The following is a 21,283-nucleotide window of genomic DNA, read 5'->3' as shown; positions in this document are numbered from 1 at the left end:
GAAACGCGCGCGCGCGCGCGCACACCATTGTTATAGATATTAGGCTCCATGTGTAAGTTAAGGCGCTGTTTGTTGCCAATCTAAGCCACATTGAATTAGCTAATGATGATATCGATGAGAAATGGGGTATTATTGGACACCAATAGCTGATTTCTATTCGCATCTAATACTCAATATTTTTGCTTTAGGACATTATCATAAAATAAAGCATAATTATGACAAATAATTATATTTTTTCATACTTCCGGAATACCGCCTTTTTTGGTCATGATTATAATAACAAAGAAAAAGAGATGCACCCAGATTTAACAGGATATAGACAAAGAATGGAATACTTTAATAGTACATCTAATTTTTAATATAAAAATTAATTAAGTTAATTATTTATAATAAATGGATGGTCTCTCTCAAAATATCATGTACATTTAAACTACTTTTAATAGAAACCTCTTAACATGTCTAACCATCACAATGATTACTTAGTGGTCAAATAGATTAATATGTGAAACAAAGTAAATTTAAGTTCTATATTTAAAATTAACTTAAATCTACAACTAGCTCTTATATTAAAGACCAGACAGAAGGTAATATATAATTTTATTTACAGTGAACTTCATATGCATAATAGTACTACAGAATCTGGCAAGAACATATCACCGATAATGTAATCAATACATATTTATCAATGACCCTTAAATATACAAAGAAGAGTATAAGAATCTGCCTAAATAATCATCACATAAACCCTAAATTCTGATCCAAGTGTCACAGAAAAATTTTCCAGTCATAGATTTTCACATCAAACTGTTTCTCAGTTTGGAGCCTGTGCCTGAGTTGTTTGGCAGCCTCAGCATGTTTGGCCAGTAAGAGAGCAAAGCCCCCACCACCAGCTCCGACCAGCTTGTACCCACAGCAATAGGGAGCAGCAAAGGAGAAGAGCCTGTCAACTGACTCATTGCTACAAAATGGGTCAAGTTCTTGATGCAGTCTCCAAGCTTCCAACATTATCTCACCAAGCTCATCTGCATCACAGTTCATTAAAGCTTCTCTCCCAATCTTTGCCAGTTCAACAAGGCGCTTGATGCTCGACACAAGAAGATTATCACGACGAAGATATCTAGTTACCACGTTTTGCAGCACCTTCTTCGCAAGTCGAACCTAAAGAATGATGAGGAACAAGTGAAAAAAAAGTTTTTTGAAAAAAAATAATAATTACAAAGAAAAATAATTCCACGGGAATTCGGACTTCAAACTTAAGCTTTCCATTTCTTCTTCTTCTTTTTTTTTTCGTTTTTGTTTTTGGAGTCAAACATACGTCTGCTCTTATGCTTTGTGCATTAGCTTTCGCAAGAACAGCAAAAATAACAAGGAAAAACTTTCCCGGGCGGGTATAAACATCCGAAGCTCTTTAGAATATCATTCATCTCTGGACATTACTTATCAGTAATCCACAGAAAGAACACAAAAGTAGAGCCAACCCTATATCCAGATTCCTATCGCTCGGAAAAATGAGATGTGTATATGCCTTCTAATCAGTTTCTCATGCTTTCATGTAGGTAAATCTGATACAATCCAAAAATGTACGTGCACAATTCCTTATACCAATAACTAGCAATGACTCCCCGTGCGATGCACGGGAAGAATTTATTTCAATGCAATTCATTATTCCCTCTAGTCTTATACATAAGTTTTATTTTTAGAAAAATGTTTGATCTAAAATATAAGCTTGATTTTTTAGTTTATCTGAACATTTATTACTTCTTCTTTTTCTTTTTTTTTTTCCTATTTTGCATACTCCCTTCCTCTCATTTATTCCTTATACCAAAATATTAATTTTCTACTGTACAGTTACTAAACAATAAAATTGGAAACTTCACCCAAACAGAATATAATAAATTAAAGACCAACATGTTACTTGCTGTTTCGAAGCTTAAGAAGACAAATAACCCTACCATATGAATCTATAAAGAAAATTCTTGATATATTTATGAAGTAACAAACATAAAATGCAGATCAGTACCATAAATTAATACTTACCTGACCAGTAAATACTACAAGCAGCCGTTGCTGCAACTCCGAAATCAACTGAGGTGAAGCTAACAGGGGAATGACTTGAAGCCTCAATGGAATTCCAGGAAAGCTTGAAGTGCACTTAATCCCCGGGTACAAACCCCCAATTTGATCTTGCCAGCCGCCTCCAGTCCCCATGAGTTGCTCCAACACCAAAACAAGTCTAGCAACATTCTCAGTGCTCCCATCCCCATCAATTATCTGAAGAAGACCTTTCACAACTGCAGCAGCTAAGATACTTGAAGTACCCAATCCACTACCACGGGGAACATTGGCCCATGTCTTGATTCGCAAGCCCATATCAGCAAGAATCTTATCATGAACAATGCCAGTTACTAGTAATGCAGATTTCACTAGCCGAAATGAATCATCTTTGTCGAATGGTGCAGAAATAGATGTAAAATCTTCAATATATAACTGGTTCTCAGCATCATCAGCAATTAATACTCCTGTTGTTTCAGTTGTTTCTATGGTAGTGCCAATTGGAAGAGAACCTTCCAAGCTTATTGCCATGTTCAGGACACATCCAGCACGCTCTATGCTCCAAGGTGGGGTATCACTCCAACCACCAACAAAGTCTACCCGAACTGGTAACTCTACTTGTACTCTTCTAGGATGGAAAAACTTACGGGCATCATGATTGTTATTCTGGTATTCCTGACAGGAGATGGCGCCAGAAGACTCTGACAAATGTTCTACAGTAAAAGAAGCTTATAAACTTATGAACATCTGGAGATCAAGAAGTTCTAAAGACAACAGAGAATGGGGAATAGAAGTACCAATTATTACTGTGTAACAAAATAAATATTTTCCTATGAAGCCTAAAATTTAGAGGGGAAACAGCATGGGAACACAATTCATTGTTAGAGAAGAAAAATCATCTTGTTGCCACCGCTGACAAAAGCTGTCCTATAGCAAGTTCTACTACTGGTAATTAAACTTGTGCAAGTATTACGTGACCTGAAATGACAGCAATCGATTATAGTTTAACTTTTTCCAGACACTAAAACCCCAACTTTTTCCTGAACCATTATAATTATTCAATTACAATGCAATCTTAAATGTTATCATCTAAGTGTCAACACCTCACTAGTTTCACCTCAAAACATAATTAGATTTTAGGTTTAGATTGTTCAAGCCTTTGTTATGATAAAGGCTTCTCAAAATAACCACCCTGTTATATATTTCATTCCAATATTTGATGCCAAAGGTAACAATAAATTATAATCATACTAGCAATGCTTAATAACACATAACCAGCAACAACAACCAAGTCTTATCCTACTAGGTAGAGTCGGCTACATGAATCACACAATACTATTGAGCTCTATCCAAGGCCAAATCTTTGGATTTATTGTTAATTGAAAGATCCCACTCAATAACTTCACAAAGTGTCCCTTTGGCCTTCCTCTACCCTTTTTTAGAAGTCTACCCCTTAATAACACAATACCATAAAACTAAAAATCCATTACTCATTAAGACCCACAATTTAAAAGTAGTTTGCCTAAACTTCCACATATAATCCTAAATTGATGCATGTATGCTTTCTCTGCTCTGCTTTTATCCTATAGAGGAAGCATAGAGAATTCATTCAAAAGTCAAAATTTAGAATGCGTATTCATCATCCAATTGTATCAAAATATCCCCACCAAAAATGCATGCTTCACTTCAAAGTATAAACTATTTTTCAATTCATTATGTGAATATGAAATCTTTAGCCGAGATAAAAGTATGTGCTCTGTATGTAAACCATAGGGGGAAAAAAACCAAAGAAAGAAAGAAAGAAAGAAAAAGTACTCCGCACCTTTAAATCCATATCTTACAGCTGAAGCAGTTTCATCAGCCACCGCTGCCCAAACGTTGTGCTCCAACTTGCATGCTGTCATTCCATCATTGCAAGCTCTAAGAAGATCAACTTGAACCTGGTAAGCCCGGCTTTTGGGAAGCACATTAAAGTTCTGCTCCTGAACCTTTGGACACATGGCTAGGAAATCCTTGCATATTTCGATGCCCGATTCCTCCTTTTGAAGAACTTCATCACATAATTGAGACAAATTACGGCCAAGCATTCCATAACTAATGCAAGCTTTTGCAATTCCTGCAGCCAGATCAGCTTGGTGATTACTAGAACCAGTGCACATCCTTGAGAAATCAATTGATCTATGCAATTCCTCCAGACTGATGCGACAGGATGATTTCCATAAAGAAAACATTTGCTCAGTTTTTTGGTTAACTAGACCCATTAACCACATTGCAACCTTGAGCATCTCAGGATAGGGAAGTATAGGGAATATTTTTGAGTTCCATAAACAGTTATCCTCAGTTCTTGAGGAGGTCCATAAATCACTTTCTTTAATACCTAAATCTTGTAAAACCTTCTTCCAAGGTTTCCCACAAAAAGTACCATCTCTAGAAAGTAAACTTTTGGGGTTATCATGAAGGCCACAATATACCAGGACTCTTTCACCACTTCCAACCAGGGGAACCTCCCAGAGACAATGCCGATCTGGAAGCATAAATTTAAATGAATCTTCTACTTTAGTGTAGTCATCAAGTGAGATATTGACTCCAACAACAATACAAAGGGAACCAATTTGAATTCCACCAGCAATGGATGAATCATAAACCAGAGAATCTTCTCCAATTGAGATGCCAGGCGCAATTTTACTAGAAAGAATAATAGCTGATGCTGTAATGTCACATGCTGTGGTTGCTGGAATAGAACACAAGTGTCTGTGACCGACAAGTTCTGAACTAACCCCACTTAGATGATCTAAGACTTCACTTGAGGTCCCAAAATGCAAAAACAACAAGTCATCTGCAGTGGATAAATATGACAATTACAATGTGAAAAAAAGGAATTATATACAGATAGAAAGGAGGAACTAAACAGATGAGGTTTGTTATACAGGCACAATAGCTGAACATCTTTTGCTTTCCCAACTTGCCAACTAATTCTTCTCCAAGGGGACGCTTCCTCAACCACTCATGCTTTGCGGGTACCCATGCAGCAACCAGGTCTTCATATAAACTCATCTGCACAAAAGTGCACACGCACAAGTCTTTATACAGTGAAAAAGTCTTTATAGCGTTTCACTAAATATAACTTCTGCCAATAGATTAGCAAAACATAAGAATGACACTATAACATAAAAAAGAGATCCTCATGTATCAGTAATAATCAATTAAAAGTACATATTTAAAACTGAACTCTGGCAGCATACCTCCTTTTTGCTCTTCAGAAGCTCTTTAATCATCTCTGGACAGGAACATGCAAGTGTAACAAGCTCCAACCATGCCTTGCCTTTAACTGCTATTATTCCAGTATCAAGAAGTGTTCTACCATCACCTAGAATTGCTTTACTTTTAGCTAGCTCCTCTATGGTAGGTTTCTGAAGGAGATTATCAACCAAACTGACTGCATAGCTTTGAGCTGGAATTTCAGTTTGAGCGGCAACAACTACACCATGGTTTGAAGCAACATCAAGGGTAATTGGAACAGTGACAATGCAAGAACTGTCCTCAGGAAGTGTCAACATGGATGCATCAAAACATGGAAGGACATCACCAGTCATGGTCAACATTCCACCTGTAAAGATCAAAAGAATTACATAAGCAAACATTAGCCCATCATTAATGCTAGAAAGTCAGCAAAGCACTTCCTGACAGACAAAGATGCTATAATCATTATAATTTAAGATTAATTTACTACCAATGAAAAATTAAGAAGAACTAACAAAAAATAAACACCTTAGGCAAGTATGCAAGAACACAAAAATTGGGTGATTCCACAAATGTAATAAACACTTCTATGTCAGATATTTCATCAGACACTGGAAGGACTAACAAGATAAGTCAAAGATCATTCTTTCAAAATAAAGCCAAGTCAGTAGAATGAACCGATGGACAGAAAACCTTCATTTCCAAAAGATTGCCTTGCACAAGAAGCAATGGCAAGTATATGGTCAAAAAGCAATGGAACTGGCCCATCTGGATCATCTGCTGCCAAATACGGAAGAGGCAAGAAAACTTTTCCCATTGGGTTTGCCCATGGCACCCTTTTAGAATCACCTCCAGCATGAAGCAATAGTACGTGCCTTTTGGCTATGAAATTGGCTATTTGCTTAAGAGAATTCCCATGCAGCTCAACAGATCCAGCATCATTATTATTCATATTTGACACCTGTTAATCATAGATCACTCATCAAACCTCACAATCGAGAATTAGATGCTTAAGAGCACACAATACATAGCATGTGACTCTGGAGCAAAGAAAATGTGAACAGAATACCAAGCAGGTTGACATAAACAATTGCTACGTGCAGGCAGATCATGTTAGAGCCACATGTGGGATTCTCCTTAACAGTTTTACGGCCACAAGGTTCTTTAATCAGCGACAAGGCCAAGTTCCCTGACTGCTGAATGATGCAAAGCCATCAAGCTTGAGTCTGACCAATGGATTAAATTAAGTTTGATAAATATGATAAATTTTGCTTATATCTTGATACTATCAGTCCCATGTCTGATCAGATTCAAGCCGAACGTGAGTGGCATCAATGCATCAGAAAACTACCTATTGAACCACTTAATTTGGAAATAAAATATTCAAAACATTCAATTCAACTGGCAAAGCAATGGAATACAATTAGCTGCTCAATAGGCCAACAATTCAGAAAGTGATTCATTAACATCTCCCAATGCCATTATAAAATAGGTGCTTTAATAAAGTTTTTAGGTGTTTGGTATTAGGTTGTCACAATCCGCACCACATTAAAAATTCAGTTTGGCGTCTTAAACATGTTCCATATCCATATGCCGTTTGTTTAGAGAATCTGATTGCAAAATTTACTGAAGGAATTTACCTAAGTCTAGTCCTTTGCCATTTCACCTCCACAAAACGAATTTCCGGGCAGATGATTAGTTTGTTCTTCAACCATTGAATAGGTGAAGTGTGCCATAATACTATTTCAATAGTTCCAAACTATAAGAATAGCACGAATCTTTAGTTTCTCTACCTCTGTGCTAAGATCCCCCCCAAGGTTCTGGTAATGCTTGAGGAGGGCATAAATGGCATTAAGGGTCGCGGCTCCAGACCCTATCCGCCGCCCATCCGGGTCAGGCACCGCGAGAGTGATTGTGGACTCCGCAATCCGACCCATCCGCTTTGCCCAGTTGAGCTGCCAATTGTACAGCTCGGCTTGCTCGGGACTAGCCGCGGTGAGCACAATGGCATCCCAGGTCGGAACCCTGGATGGGTCTCTGACGGACAACCTTAAATGGTACCATGATTTCCTAAGAACTGATACCAAGTCAGCCTTCTGCTTGGTCGTCGTAGATCTGGTGCCTCTACTCGTCTCCATATCGAAGTTCCTCGAGAAAGCGTTGGGAGATTTAGGAAAGGTTTTGTTTTTCCCCTACGGGATCGGCAGAGAGCGAAGCAAAACCAGTAGGAACAATAAGAGTAAGACCTGAAAGAAAGAGAAGGGGACCAATAACACCATTAACCAACGATTCTCGTTTTCCTGTTCTATGACTGTCACATGTTAGAACTTTTTATTTTCGCAATGAATAACTGCCAGCCTATCTGCAATCTGCGTGTGGGTTCCCGGATGAAGCGGGCCAAAATGATAAAAAGGATGGCGTCGCCCGGACTCGAACCGGAGACCTTCAGTGTGTTAGACTGACGTGATAACCAACTACACCACGACACCGAGTTGAAACGATGGCAAGAAATACATTATATATTTAAAGTTGTTTACAACACCTCCCCCCAAGTCGCATCCTCGCTTCCTCAAGTCCTTCGTTTCTGTATACATGTGCGGTCGACGCTATGTTTAATACATTTTGCATTTTCATCCCTACCCATTAATCTTCTCCATTCTCCCTTCTAATTTCTTTCATTCCTCAATTTATGATCTCTTTCTGGCTAACAGTTAAAATATACCCACACAACAAATTTTTGAGTGGCTGGCAAGGAAGTGCCAGATTTCTATTTGAAAAAATTACTTACAGAATATATTAGTGGAACAATTAGACATATTCTTTTACAGAAAGATACTAACTAATTAAGTTGCTATTATTATATTTTCTTATGTAGGTTGAGCATAAATTTAAATCATTCCTAAAAGCATCAAAGTTATTGGCCCCCTTTAATATAAAAGATAGCCTTAGTATCAAAAAGTGTAATAATCTATCATGGCAAGTACTAAAGCTTTTTTGAGAAGTATATGATACAAGAGAATTAGTCACTACTATCAGTGGTAGATATCCTAGACTCAATTAAAAAAAAAGTGCAATAATGTATGAAATAAGGCAATTATTACAAAGTTTGTTTGAGACCATGCTCATCCTATCTTTAGATAAAATTGATAGATGGAGAGCTTGTTTGGAATAACGATTAGAATCTTTAAAAGTGATTGTGATTTATAGAATATGAAGTATGAATATGAAAGAAATTTTGTTTTGACTTATATCAAAGTATTAGTTAAATAAAAGTACATATACAAACAAGTCAGAGTGTAATTATAAAAGGGAAAAAATTGTGGACGATTTGCACTGTTGGATGTTATTAGGAAAAAAAAATAATAAGGTAGGAGCTGCAATTTTGCTCCTGGTTATGACAACATGGTCTAGATATTTTTATTATAAGGCATAATCATGAAATGTGATTCTAAAACTCTGCTTCGGTGGTAATGAAACTTACTACTCATTAAAATTAGAGAAAACCATATTGGAGGTATTTATACTTTTTTTTAATTTTCAATTTGGTACCTATGTGTTTTTTGTTCTTAACTAAATCTTTATTTTTCCTCTATTAACATCATTAATCCTTATGTAGAGACTAAAAATATCAATAGAACAAAGTTATAAGAGTTAATGTTGCTAAAAATATAAAATTAAATGTTTAATTAAAGGAAAAAAACATATAGGTACCAAATTAAAAATTGAGAGAAAGTATAGGTACCTTCAATATGGTTTTCCCTTTAAAATTATATAAAAGAAAGTAAACTGCTCCTCTGGTCTTTAATATAGGATCTAATTATTGAGTTGATCTTGGTCCTAAATATAAGACCCATTTCTCATATTTATCAATTTTCTCTAAATTACCCCTATATATGCTTCTTCAGCCATAATTAAGTAAAGGAGGAAGATGAGGTATTAAGAAAGATGGTTGTGGTATTTTAGGAAAAATATATCACATTTCTTATAATTAACTAACTTACCTAACTTTTTTAATCTAATCAAATTAGTTAAATAAGTCTTATATTAATTACAAGAGGAGTAATTACTAAAGGACAGACTGGAGTATATAACATTATTGAGGTTATTAACATTTTACCCAAAATATATTACTCCTCCGGTCCTAATTATAAGACCCAATTGACTTATTTGAGGAGATTAAGGAAGTAAGTTAAGTTGGTTATTTATAATAAATAAGTGTTGTCATTCCTAAAATATCCTTGCTAATTAAGTATATTGGCTAAAACTATCATTATTAGAAGGATTATCTTGGAAAAAATGCATAAATATAAGAGACAAAATGGATTGGGGTCTTATAATTAGGACCAAATAAAAAATTAAATGGGATCTTATAATAAGGACCGGAGGAGTATCAAGGTTTTGAACATTTTCCCCGCTTTTTCTTGGCCAAATATTGCACCGAACTTTTTTCAACTTGTTCTATTTGAACTGTTATTTGTCAGTTCCGGATTTCCGAAGGAGGACATGACCTCAACGGTCAGAACCAACGTTTTCTTCTTGCCACACCGAAGGCTACAAATATTTGGATTCTCCAGGAAGCTTCTTCCAGCATGACCGTACAAGTGTTTGTTTCGTCCTGCTCTCTCGCATCCTACCTAGAATCAGTTCCGATTTCTCTCCTTCTCACCTTCTTCTTTCTCTCTCTTTCTTTCACCCCATCATCACACTTTCCTACCAAAAGCTTTCTTTTTTTTTTTTCTTTTAACTTTTTCCTTTTCCCTTAGAGATGTTGTAATCGAAACCCCCTAGGTAAAGTTCTATTCTTTGTGCGAGGTTTCCCTGGGACGTGGAGCTGGTGATGTTGAATATGGATTTCGATAGGAAGGTAGTGTTGGGTTTTGTTTGAGGATGAGTTTTTGCTATGATATGGATGGTAGGGTTTTGGATTCAGGTTCACTGCCTCCTACCATTCTGTTCGAATGTCGATCCCTTCGGCATTCGATTTCTCTAGCATCATCTCCCCAGATTTCTTCGGGGGTCGTTGTTCTTTCGTTCGGATTGGGGTTGATCGGCGACGTTTGTGATCGATTCGAACAAAAATAACAATAAAAGAACAAAAGTAAAGAGATCTTCTTGCAATTGAGTTCTGAGAGCAGAATGGATTCTGGGGTTGAATCGCCAGAAAACGATGGAACAGGGACAAAGGAGCCTGCTCAGTTCGAGGAGGATTTTGCAGAGAAAGACCCAACTGGTCGATATATACGGGTATGAAGGCTATGAATATTCTCCATTATCTGTTTTGCAATTCAATTTTGCTCTTCGGTGCTATAACTTTTGGGGATGTTCCTGGTAAGTGCTTGATAAGATTCAATTGTGGGTGATGATTATGTTTTGTTTGAGTCTAGGAAGCAAGGAAATGGATAAAAAAACAACAGCTTTATGTTACCCCAAAAAAAAGCCCCAAGGCTTTTAGGAATTTTGGATGGCGCTTCGTCGGACACAACACGACTACGTCTTTAAAATATTGATGCCTTGGAACAATAACTGAACATTATGGTAAATATGAGTAACTTGAGCTATAGGGGTCGACACATATCTATGATAATTGTCTGGATTACTACGAGAGGGAAGTTTTCTATACTTGATTTGTTAGCATGTTCACCCAAGCTAGCATTCCGACAGAGATCTTGCAAGGGAAATAAGCTGAGCTTGGTTTAAATAACTGCGTTATCCATATGATACGCCTGAATGCATATTTTCCATCATTCTAAAATTAGGGCAGCTAATATAGGGCTTGGCATTATTTTGCTGAAAGTAAGATTTAATTAAATGTTTTCTTGTTTAAACTTGAAAGATAAATTATCAATTATGTTCAATTGGTACCTTTATGAGCTACACATTTTATTGAGTGTGTCAGCCCCAATGAAATTTCAAATTGAAGGTTGCGTCCAGTATTCAAAATGTATAGATAAACCTTGATGAAGTGGCTTCAAGTAATGCCTTTGCCTCAAGCAAAGCTGCGGTTGATGACAATTTTCTCACTCCATTGCAGGGAATTTTTGTAGTTCTATAATTTGCCTAGTCTTTATCTATTATTTTATTTTAATTTTTCTCTTTTTCTTTTTCACAGTACAATGAAATCTTAGGCAAGGGTGCTTTCAAAACTGTGTATGATTCTGATACTTTATCTCTTATTATTGTTGAATTACTATTGTTGCTTTATGTTAATCTATTTTGCTCTCTCACTGGCAGTTATAGGGCCTTTGATGAAGTCGATGGAATCGAAGTTGCATGGAACCAAGTTAGGATTGATGACCTTTTGCAGTCAGAAGTAGATCTAGCAAAACTGTACTCTGAAGTTCACATACTGAAGTCTTTGAAACATGAAAATATTATGAAGTTCTATCATTCTTGGGTTGATGATAAAAACAAAACTGTTAACATGATCACTGAGCTATTCACGTCTGGAACTTTAAGACAGTATGTTGTTGTGGCAGATTTTCTTCCTTCCCTCTAGGTTGTTCTGCTGTTATTTTTGCATCTGGAATAATATTACACATTTTGGCAAACAGATACCGTAGGAAGCATAAAAATGTTGACATGAAGGCCATCAAAGGTTGGGCTAGGCAGATTCTCCACGGTTTAGCCTACATCCATAGTCAAAAGCCTCCTATTATTCACAGAGACCTGAAATGTGACAACATCTTTGTGAATGGAAACCATGGAGAAATTAAGATAGGAGACCTAGGGTTGGCAACTGTGATGCAGCAACCAGTTGCTCGAAGTGTCATTGGTATGATATTACTCTCTTTAAATGTGAGATTTTCATCATACTAAATCTTCTAGTTGCACTCAATCTGTTGTTCTGTACTTTTAATTATTAAGGGACTCCTGAATTTATGGCTCCTGAGCTTTATGAAGAGGAATACAATGAGCTTGTTGACATCTATTCTTTTGGGATGTGCATATTGGAGATGGTTACTTTTGAGTATCCCTATAGTGAATGCAAAAATCCAGCTCAAATCTATAAGAAAGTTACCTCTGTGAGTATATTAAACACCAGTAATGCCTTATGCTATTGATTACATTTAGATGCTTACTATTTGAACCACTTCTTTAACATCCACCGTTCTGATGCCTTACTGCAGGGTATCAAGCCAGCTTCTCTTAAGAAGGTGAATGAACCCCAAATTAGAGGGTTTATTGAAAAATGCTTGGTTCCAGCATCTCAGAGATTGTCTGCAGAGGAGCTTCTCAAAGACCCATTTCTGCAAGTTGAGAATCCAAAGAATCCAGCCCGAGATCCCTTACAGTTGCCTCCTCAAACTCCAAGATCTATAGATTGGTCCAGATCTGGTCCTTTATCTATGGACATAGATGCTGACTATAAACAGATTTCTATGAGTACCTGTACTGAAAGCAACTGTGGGAGTCCTCAGTCTCCAGTTCTAGAATTCCAGAGGACATCTAAGGAGAATGAATTTAGGTTGAGAGGGACAAAAAATGATGACAGATCAGTATCACTGACCTTACGTATTGCGGATTCCTCTGGTTAGTATATGGTCCCTACCCCTCCAAAAAAAAAAAAAATCTATCTATCTATGGGGCTGAGGGGGGATTGAACAATGCATGAAACTAGTGTTAAGGTTATGCTACATTTTTCATCATCTATATGCCAATGACATGACATTCTTATACTTGCAGGTCGAGTTAGGAATATACATTTTCTCTTTTATCTTGATTCAGACACTGCAGTATCAGTGGCCTCAGAGATGGTTGAACAACTGGAGTTAGCAGAACATGATGTGACCTTCATTGCAGAGCTTATTGATCATTTGATGACAAAACTTCTACCTGGCTGGAAACCTTCATCTGATTATTCCTCAAGTGAAGGAATAAGCCTCAATGGCGGATCCTCAACACTGGTAGATGTCCAGACTCAAACAAGTCTATGGGATTCCATCCTAACCATTGATTCTGCTGGACTAATTATTTACCAAGATGATGTGTTAGGGCCGATTACTGGTGATCAAAAAGGTGAGGTTACACTTGAGGAAGGCTGCTTGCTGGGTGGCACTTTAATTAATGCTACTCTGCATGGTGAGTGTAATTCTTCTCCCACTTTGGCTGACTTGGAATATCAATATTCCCAAGGATTCACAACCTCTGGGCTAGTTGCTAAAGATTCAGCTACAAAAATTGACAAGTTTCTCGATTTCAATGGGAGCTCTAGATCCTTGAGCTGGTCTATCTCTGAACTGGATCTTGGGGATACATATCTTGACGCTTGCAAATTGCAGAGAACAACAGATAACGGTGTGGGGGAAGGCATTGTGATAAACAACTTTACGAAGAATGAAACGATTCCACCATTTAATGGAACATGCAATGCTTTTAGCTTGACAAGCAGCTGTTCTTCTTTGTCTTTAGCAGAGGAGAATGCAGATTCTGAGCTAAAGTTGGAAATTGATGCAATTGAGGCTTTCTATCGTGAACAGTTACAAGAACTCTCTAGAAGGAAGTTGGTGCATTTGGATCTCATCAGAAAGAGATGGATGGCTAAGAAAAAATTGGCTGTTCATTGATCCTGCAGTGGTTGATGAACCCGTTTTATGTCCCTTGCTGAGGCTATTTTGTTGTTATGAAGTTCGTTGTATTTGCTGAACTCTGCATATCGAATGTTGCTTGGATTTGGATTCTGTCAATTAATCAAGGATGAAGTGAAAGAAACAAGAGACAGGGATGATAACTATCTCCATAGGGGTCCCACCCACATTCTCTTCTTTCTTCTCACACAATTCTTTCAATTAATTTAAGGGATCTAACTCCAGTTTGATGTGGCTCTTTTTTCTTTCTTTCTTTCTTTCTTTGAGCTGGTATCCTTGTTCTCCGAAGTTTAAAATTATTTCCTAACTTTGGAGAAATTTTCTTATGAGTTGTACGTACAGGACTATGTTTGCAATTTGTCTCTATATTCTGAACCTTGGAGATGATTCGTTATTAGTTAAAAATGCATGTACATTCTTTTAGCTCTCTGTCGACATTGTAATGCAATGCAATTATCCAAGGGAATTCATTTGGTATCAGAAACTTGCTTCAAGTCTCACTTTCCTCATATCTCATCTTTCTCCTCACTCCTTCCATCACTTATCACATTGACCTCCTCTCTCTATGAGCAGGAAAACTATACTAACAACTTGAGACTTCTTGTTGTAGGTTTCCCTAAATGTGCAAAGGGAGTATTGGTGAGAAACAGAAATCACCTACTAGTAGAGAGGATTAGATTACCTTTTTGTTATAGAAATACTTGAAACAGAACCAAATTGATGAACTGATTGGAACTCAATCAAATACATACGTACCAAATAAAATTTTTTTTTAAAAAATGAAAATTAACTTCCTCTCTTTTTCACATTAGAAAAGCATAAAGTAAACTAAATCCAACCAAACCATCCAAAATTCATTTAGCCAAAATGAACAAGTCTTTCTTTTTGCAAAACCAATTTAATAATTCGATTTGGTTTTGTCCATGGCCGAATCGAATCAATCCCATCGATGTCCTTGTCTGTGAGGTTTATGATTTCTACATATGCTGCAACTGAGAAACTGCTGAGAATAATACAGGTCAAGAAAGGCTCGTATGTCTAAGGAATAGATTATACTAATCGCAAGGAATGAATATTCAAATGTGCAACATAGGATAGAAAAACAAAAGAATAGTAAAAATTCTCATCGATGAGTAAGAATGGTAAGAATCAGCCATCACGCCATTGGTTTCTGCACTTCCCATTCAAACACATGTAGAATATGGTTGCTGGCTCATCAGCTGATCGAGTCTGAAATTCTGTGTAAGCAGCTTTGTCATGATTGCACTTTGGACATGGGACTGCCAAAAAAGGGTAGTAGTGAGAAAAGAACATGAAGATTTTTTTTTTTTGGGGGGGGGGGGGGAGAAGAACCTAGAATTCATAGCATCACCTCTTAGAAACACTCAATTGAAAAATCAGGGTGAATAAAAACAATAATTTACACCCTCTTAGTTTGTCCAAAATGATCGGTGAAATCAATCATTGCAACTCCTCTCACATCTATTCAGTTTTCAACAACAGGACACCCTTCAAAAACAATTTCAAATTTAAACAATATAATATATTATGGTCTAATCCGCAACTTTGATTTGTTTACCTCCACTTCCTGTTCTTGTTGGTCTACATTAATCCAGGAAACCAACCACATAAATGTAAATGGGGTGATTAGAACACCATTGAACAATATTTTTTGTTTGAGCCTTATCACACACACACGCAGCTTTTCAGAAGGCAAAATACTTAGGAAGAGGATTCAGAATAAACGTAGGATCACTTCTGATGAACGTGGCAAGAAAAATCCACTGAAAGTTATTAGCAATGGATTCATACTAACACAACTGAACATAATCCGCACGTCAAGTTGACTTAAGGAATCAAAGAATTATTTCCGATCACTTCTGTTCATGCTTCAGTATGAAAAGCGTAGTTCTCAGAAGTATTTTACATATAAGTTCAATTAAGAGAAGCATCAAGGCTATAAAGTTCACATCTAAAGGACCTCTTAAGTCATGGTATCAGACAAGGCACTGGACTCACCCCACAAGAAGGTCCATCAAGAGTAAATTCCCACAATGTATATATCTCCAAAGATCAAATATATAAAGCATTAGATTTAGATGAAGTTTCTTATATCTTTACTTTCAAGCATTCAATTTAAAATATAAAAAGTGCATGCTTTTTTTTAATAGTAACATATTATAAACTTGTCATATTGATATTAGAAAGATCACAAACTTATCACGTTTTAACTGGAGAAACTGATAGCGATAATATAAACATCAGCATTAAAGCTTTTTCCTTGTACAATTGGCGTCAGAATAAGATAGAAGAGTTTCATCCCAAAAAGGGGAATTAAAAGCAGTATAGCTTGCACTGATCAGCAAACTGGTATGACTACAAACAAACATTTATCGAAAAAAATCATCAGCAGAAACTAATGATTATCCAACTAACCAAAGCAAAAAAGAGCTGAAGGAAAAGTAATTCCTAGCAGTAGGGGGACAAGATGAAGTGGGAATATGTGTACCTTCAGCTGTGGGTGCATTCTTCATGTCATCTTGGGAGATAACAGGTTCTATTTCTTTTCTGACTAAACGCTGCTTTCTCTTTATCTTTACCTGCAAAGTACAGAGATGAAGCGAGAAAATGAACACACACACACGCACACACAACACTGCACTATAAAAAACAAAACAAAAAGAGGATAAAAAGGGAAAATTTTCCTCGGGGACATAGCTCTTGAACCTATACCTTATTCTCCATGTAGCAAACATATGGGCAAGTAGGACAAAAGAATCTTGAAGGGCGACCCATATAGGGCAATTCGTATTGCAACAGGGTGCCACAAGTCGGACAAAACTCCATCTTCTGTGTAAGCCTCTTGCAGAAAGCCAGAAACACTCCCACTGCAACGGTTTTATCAATTAAAAATTAGAATAATAGTCATGACAACGAAAAAAGCAAGAGAGGGAAATTGCTAGCGCATCGATAAATAGATTGCTAATCAGAATAATGCACAAGCAGAGGCAGAAGATGATTTTTGAGGCAAGAAAACTTTTCTTACCCCGAAGCAGTGACCTGCACCGAAGCCTTGGTGTGAGAAAATGAGTTGGCCGACAGATATAAAGGACTTCGTGCCTTCCCCGCTGCCCCGATCCAGCGTCGCCGCCGTCACATGCACCAGAGACTGGGGCTACCCATTCATCGGAACGATCCCGTCACCTATTTCACATACACACGTGATTATAATAATAATAACCATAATAATACATAAGAGTTTAATACATTTTGTATCTTAAATTTCTAATGCTCCTTTTGATATTAAGAAAACTTCCAATCAAAAAATAGTTTCAATACATTTTTTATTAAAAATGTTAGTTTAAGAAAAAGAAAAAAAAATATCTAATTTCTATATTAATAATAATTTTTTAACAAAAAAATTAAAATTTAATAACTTTTAATTCTATTCTTATTTAATATATATTTGTTTAAAAAAATATACAAACAATAAATTAGGAAATAAAATTATCCATTCATAAAATTTACATGAAAATTTCAGCAATGGGCATTAAAAAAAAGAAGGAATTTTTAATAACATTTGGCATGCCTTTTCCTATGACGAATTTAGTGACGCGTCCTTCTACATTTTTTTTTGGGGGGGGGGGGGGGATACAAATAAAGAAAGAAAGTGATGCGCTTATGTCATTAGTTGAATGTCTCGACAATGGGCTAATATAATGCACAAATATAATACTTGAAACCAACTTTAACTCTATCTTTAAAAACAAAAATCAATGAATAAATATACTTTAACAAGTCATGTCATTCATTATTAATAATGAAAATCATTTATAAGCATGGTATGACTTGCTTTTATATTTTACATTATCTCAAGCTTTCGAATTTTATAATTTTTTTCATACAATATAAAAACATTTAGATTATAATTGATCTCAAGCAAGTCACAAGGAGAAACATAGTGAATTTTATCGTTAAAAAATTATTTCACCATATTAAAAAAGAATGAGTTATACTTTTATGATTTTATTTTATTTGAATCTAACCTTAATAAATTATAAAATTATAGTCGAAACAGTTTAACAAAATATTTCCATATCATTAATCACAAAAATATGCAACATTATTAACCAATCTAAGTAGAATTTCAAAAATATTTTTTTTAAATCGAGTCAAACTCCTCCACATATTTATTTCGTACACCGTAAAAGCAATTTTAAAACTATGGTTTTATTTGCATCCAAACATCCCTTAAATTGACTTTAACCTCAATTACTTTCTTGATTTTTTGAACAATACAAAAATTAATCATAACAAAATCATGTTTTTAATTTTATTTACTTTTAACATGCTTGCTTATCCGTTTAAAACTGATTTAATTAACATATTATTTTCATAAGAATCTACACTTGACCCTGCTATCCACTTCAGCCAAAAAAAACAGAGTCATACACACCTTTCACCAGCCACACCCTTAATCTGATTGGGTCACAAAAATAATTTTTTAATACGATCTCAAATCAATATATTATCCATATTCTATTTTTTAATACGATCTCAAATCAATATATTATCCATATTCTTGCTTATAAGCACAGCGGTAGAACCAGACTTGAAGAGAAATTCATCAATGGCATCTTGGAGGGGATCATACTGCTGCTTTAAGTGCCAGAACCATATTGCTTTCCATCATGATATTATTTCAAAAGATTTTCGGGTCAGATTTATTACTATTATTATTACTATATCTTTTTTCTTTTGATTACTTTCTTCATCACTTGTTCTAGCTTCTTAGAATGAAACGTCTCAAACTTGCTAGCCAATTTCTGAGGGATGAGGTTCCAATTTGACTCTCAAACCATTCTGATCAATTCCATCGGCCTAGACTCACATCTCTAGCTACCGGCTAGTTGCAAAATTTTATATTTATCATACCAGATTTGACTCCCATGCCAAAACCATAGAATTTAGATGCAAGTTTTATGCGGTTTTCAGACTAAATGAACTCATATTTTGGCACAAAAATGTGATCACAAAGTTTAAAGTTCTGGTTTTTTGCTGATATGAACTGATTTGGGGAAAAAACTGCATCGAAGTTTCAAATTTGATTTGTTTTTATGGATTTTCAACAAAAAAGGATCCGGTTTATGTTTGACAGGCAAGCAGTGGGAGGGCTTTTCTGTTTTCTCATGCTATTAACATTAATGAAAGTGCCAAGGAGGATAGGCAGCTCATGACTGGTCTTCACACAGTTTCTGATGTTTATTGCTCTGATTGTGGAGAAGCATTAGGATGGAAATACATCAGAGCTTATGAGGAATCCCAGAAATATAAAGAGGGAAAATTCATTCTAGAAAAGTTCAAGATCACCATCACCACTAATTAGATCCTTGTGAATTTTCTGCAGAAGTTGCAGAGTCAAAACTGAAGGGCAAAAAAAGCTCTTCATAAAACAATTAAAATGGTAATTTTTTTTTCATGTTGTACTTAGGTTCTTTGGAGCAAAATTGGTGAAGGTCATTTATTTCATTGTCAGAAAGCTGGGAACTGGCGGAGGTATATTGGTCTGCTGCAAAATCATGACATCATTCATTTGTTTCAGAAGCATGTAACATATGAATAAATGAGATTTAGGTTGTGTTAACTCCAATATGGTCTATGTATATGAATCTGTTGAAGTTCTTCACAAATCAGCAAGAGTTCATGTCAGACAATTCTACAAGAGATTGAGAATGTCATGAATTTGAAGGATCAAGTTCTTTTTGAATATACAACAAAAACAATACGTCTTGTTCCATTAAGTGGGGTCAATTACATGGATTACATAGCGTCATTAAAAATTTGACACCTCTTCAGTTTATACAGTATGTTATGAGATCATTAGATATTTTCTGGAATCTGTTTTCCGGGCATGTTCTGTTAGTTTGAGTATTTTTCAGATGATCACAAAGCAAAATTTAAATATGAATCCTGTGAAAGATTATAATAAAATTGTTCATGAATGTTCATTTAATGACTTATAGGAAGAACCTAATTTTGTCTGGTTTGGTTGGGAAAAAAATATCATGCATCAGTGTGGAAAAGAAGAGGAAGATTCATGAAAGCCTATCCAAGAAGATTACGCGTGCCTCGAATATATGCTTTCTTCCCTGCCAAAGGCAACTTCCAAGAAACCATCGCTCTATCAGGTGAGTGTCTATGGAGCCAGCAAACGAACTAAAAATTAATAGCACAAGGAAATTTTTTTAAAAAAATGTTTATCCTTCTAAACTAAAACAAAATTGATAAAATAGACGCATCAAACTAAAAAAGATTTCAAGTCCAAAGTTAAGATGAGTCAAAAAAAATTACTTGGTCTAGACTTGACCGAGAAAGCCAGTAACTTTCCCTGCATCTTTTATGAAAAACTGAGAACGCCTCCTATGGGATTTTCCTTATAGACCAGTAGAGCGATGCTATCGATGGATTTTTTTTTTTGTGGATTTCATAAGCGGTGAAAGCCTGAGAATTCAACTCTTCTGGCCATGGAGGAACCAAACAGAGAAGGCAATACTGACGGAGATGGGAAGCCATATGAGAATGAGTTTTGCAAGTTCAGGGGAATGAGTCTTCAATTCTTCACAAGGCTCACGATTGCTTAGAGTTATATTCAACATTAGAAAGCATATGCGCACAACTTTTATTTCTTTTCCTTAATGTATTAATATAATTTTTAGTTTCTCAATTTTATTTTATTTTTTTGTAAAAATTCTCATTTTTCATCCTTCAAATTTCTTTTCATTCATAATATTAGTTTTTATAATTTAATAAAAACTTAAATTATTTCACCTCTTAAAAAAACTTAAACCTATGATCTAAAATTTAAAGAACTACTACCTCCGATCCTAATTATAAGAACCAGTTAACTAATTTGAGAAGATTAAAGAAGTAAGTTGAGTTAGTTATTTGTCTTAAATAGATGTTACCTTTCCTAAAATATCCTTACTAATCAAGTATATTAACTAAAACTATTATTATTAGAAAGACTATTTTGAAAAAATATATATATATAAATATAAGAGACAAAATGAATTGAAATTTTATATTTCGAACCAAAATAAAAATCAAACAGGATCTTATATTAAAGATCAGAGGTAGTAGAAGTTAAACTTAAAAAACTAGAGATTATATTAACCCCACCATAATTTCTGTCCGTTTTTTCGCACATTGAATATTTTAGATTTTACTCTCGTATCACAATGTATTTTGGGGGGCGAGGGATGAATGATGATTGCCTGATAACATGTTTCTTATTGGACCTTTATGATAATACGGTTAACATCGCGCTATACAAGTTGAAGTGTAAATATACATGGTAGGCCTACGCTATTATGAATGGATTAAAATTAAAATTACGCTCATAAATG

General features: G+C 35.5%; 4 protein-coding genes and 1 non-coding gene across 9 annotated transcripts in view; 1 reads left to right on the top strand and 4 right to left on the bottom strand.

The window, feature by feature from the left end:
- Window positions 1–18,748, bottom strand: part of LOC114736222 (ORM1-like protein 2) — a 29,493-nt gene extending 10,745 nt beyond the window's left edge. Inside the window, exons 1-3 of the mRNA XM_028924008.1 lie at window positions 18,737–18,748; window positions 18,431–18,433; window positions 16,611–16,616 (exon numbers count right to left, since the gene is read on the bottom strand). The gene's annotated coding sequence lies outside the window, so the exon portion shown is untranslated. The remainder of the gene's footprint in view (window positions 1–16,610; window positions 16,617–18,430; window positions 18,434–18,736) is intronic.
- LOC114736219 (bifunctional fucokinase/fucose pyrophosphorylase) lies at window positions 581–7,620 on the bottom strand. Of its 2 annotated transcripts, none has more exons than XM_028924001.1 (7): window positions 7,086–7,620; window positions 5,986–6,253; window positions 5,295–5,659; window positions 4,980–5,106; window positions 3,875–4,888; window positions 2,038–2,765; window positions 581–1,158 (listed from the first exon to the last, which is right to left on the bottom strand). In XM_028924001.1, the coding sequence occupies exons 1-7, from the start codon at window positions 7,428–7,430 to the stop codon at window positions 766–768; spliced, it is 3,240 nt and encodes a 1,079-aa protein (XP_028779834.1). In that variant the 5' UTR covers window positions 7,431–7,620; the 3' UTR covers window positions 581–765. The 2 variants fall into 2 exon arrangements, with proteins under 2 accessions (XP_028779834.1, XP_028779835.1); XM_028924002.1 differs by lacking the exon at window positions 7,086–7,620 and adding an exon at window positions 6,933–7,060.
- TRNAV-AAC (transfer RNA valine (anticodon AAC)) lies at window positions 7,708–7,781 on the bottom strand. Its single transcript has one exon. It is a non-coding gene; the product is annotated as a tRNA-Val (tRNA).
- Window positions 9,912–14,357, top strand: LOC114736220 (probable serine/threonine-protein kinase WNK10). Of its 3 annotated transcripts, XM_028924004.1 has the most exons (7): window positions 9,914–10,536; window positions 11,402–11,439; window positions 11,524–11,751; window positions 11,844–12,064; window positions 12,157–12,314; window positions 12,420–12,822; window positions 12,976–14,357. In XM_028924004.1, the coding sequence occupies exons 1-7, from the start codon at window positions 10,429–10,431 to the stop codon at window positions 13,854–13,856; spliced, it is 2,037 nt and encodes a 678-aa protein (XP_028779837.1). In that variant the 5' UTR covers window positions 9,914–10,428; the 3' UTR covers window positions 13,857–14,357. The 3 variants fall into 3 exon arrangements, with proteins under 3 accessions (XP_028779836.1, XP_028779837.1, XP_028779838.1); XM_028924003.1 differs by having other exon boundaries at window positions 9,912–10,536; window positions 11,402–11,751; XM_028924005.1 differs by lacking the exon at window positions 11,402–11,439.
- Window positions 14,660–17,045, bottom strand: LOC114736224 (DNA-directed RNA polymerase III subunit RPC10). Of its 2 annotated transcripts, none has more exons than XM_028924009.1 (4): window positions 16,924–17,045; window positions 16,611–16,765; window positions 16,387–16,477; window positions 14,660–15,157 (listed from the first exon to the last, which is right to left on the bottom strand). In XM_028924009.1, the coding sequence occupies exons 2-4, from the start codon at window positions 16,722–16,724 to the stop codon at window positions 15,027–15,029; spliced, it is 336 nt and encodes a 111-aa protein (XP_028779842.1). In that variant the 5' UTR covers window positions 16,725–16,765; window positions 16,924–17,045; the 3' UTR covers window positions 14,660–15,026. The 2 variants fall into 2 exon arrangements, with proteins under 2 accessions (XP_028779842.1, XP_028779843.1); XM_028924010.1 differs by lacking the exon at window positions 16,924–17,045 and adding an exon at window positions 16,865–16,883.
- Window positions 18,749–21,283: the final 2,535 nt, after the last annotated feature.

The sequence above is a fragment of the Neltuma alba genome, unplaced genomic scaffold (assembly GCF_004799145.2).
Source record: "Neltuma alba isolate B1F8T4 unplaced genomic scaffold, ASM479914v2 tig00013319_pilon, whole genome shotgun sequence".
Lineage (NCBI taxonomy): Eukaryota > Viridiplantae > Streptophyta > Magnoliopsida > Fabales > Fabaceae > Neltuma > Neltuma alba.
Note: the sequence above shows the minus strand (reverse complement) of the source record. Positions and strands in the feature narration are given on the sequence as shown.

Coding starts and splice junctions, on each gene's coding strand:
- LOC114736219 (XM_028924001.1), bottom strand. CDS start 7,430: ATGGAGACGAGTAGAGGCACCAGATCTACGACGACCAAGCAGAAGGCT. Junction 6,254..7,085: donor GGGGGGATCTTAGCACAGAG/GTAGAGAAACTA, acceptor TATGATTAACAG/GTGTCAAATATGAATAATAA. Junction 2,766..3,874: donor TGTAAGATATGGATTTAAAG/GTGCGGAGTACT, acceptor CTTTTACTGTAG/AACATTTGTCAGAGTCTTCT.
- LOC114736220 (XM_028924003.1), top strand. CDS start 10,429: ATGGATTCTGGGGTTGAATCGCCAGAAAACGATGGAACAGGGACAAAG. Junction 12,315..12,419: donor TCTATAAGAAAGTTACCTCT/GTGAGTATATTA, acceptor GCCTTACTGCAG/GGTATCAAGCCAGCTTCTCT. Junction 12,823..12,975: donor ACGTATTGCGGATTCCTCTG/GTTAGTATATGG, acceptor TTATACTTGCAG/GTCGAGTTAGGAATATACAT.
- LOC114736224 (XM_028924009.1), bottom strand. CDS start 16,724: ATGGAGTTTTGTCCGACTTGTGGCACCCTGTTGCAATACGAATTGCCC. Junction 16,478..16,610: donor TTTGCTACATGGAGAATAAG/GTATAGGTTCAA, acceptor TGTACTTTGCAG/GTAAAGATAAAGAGAAAGCA. Junction 15,158..16,386: donor GAATGCACCCACAGCTGAAG/GTACACATATTC, acceptor CTTTTTTGGCAG/TCCCATGTCCAAAGTGCAAT.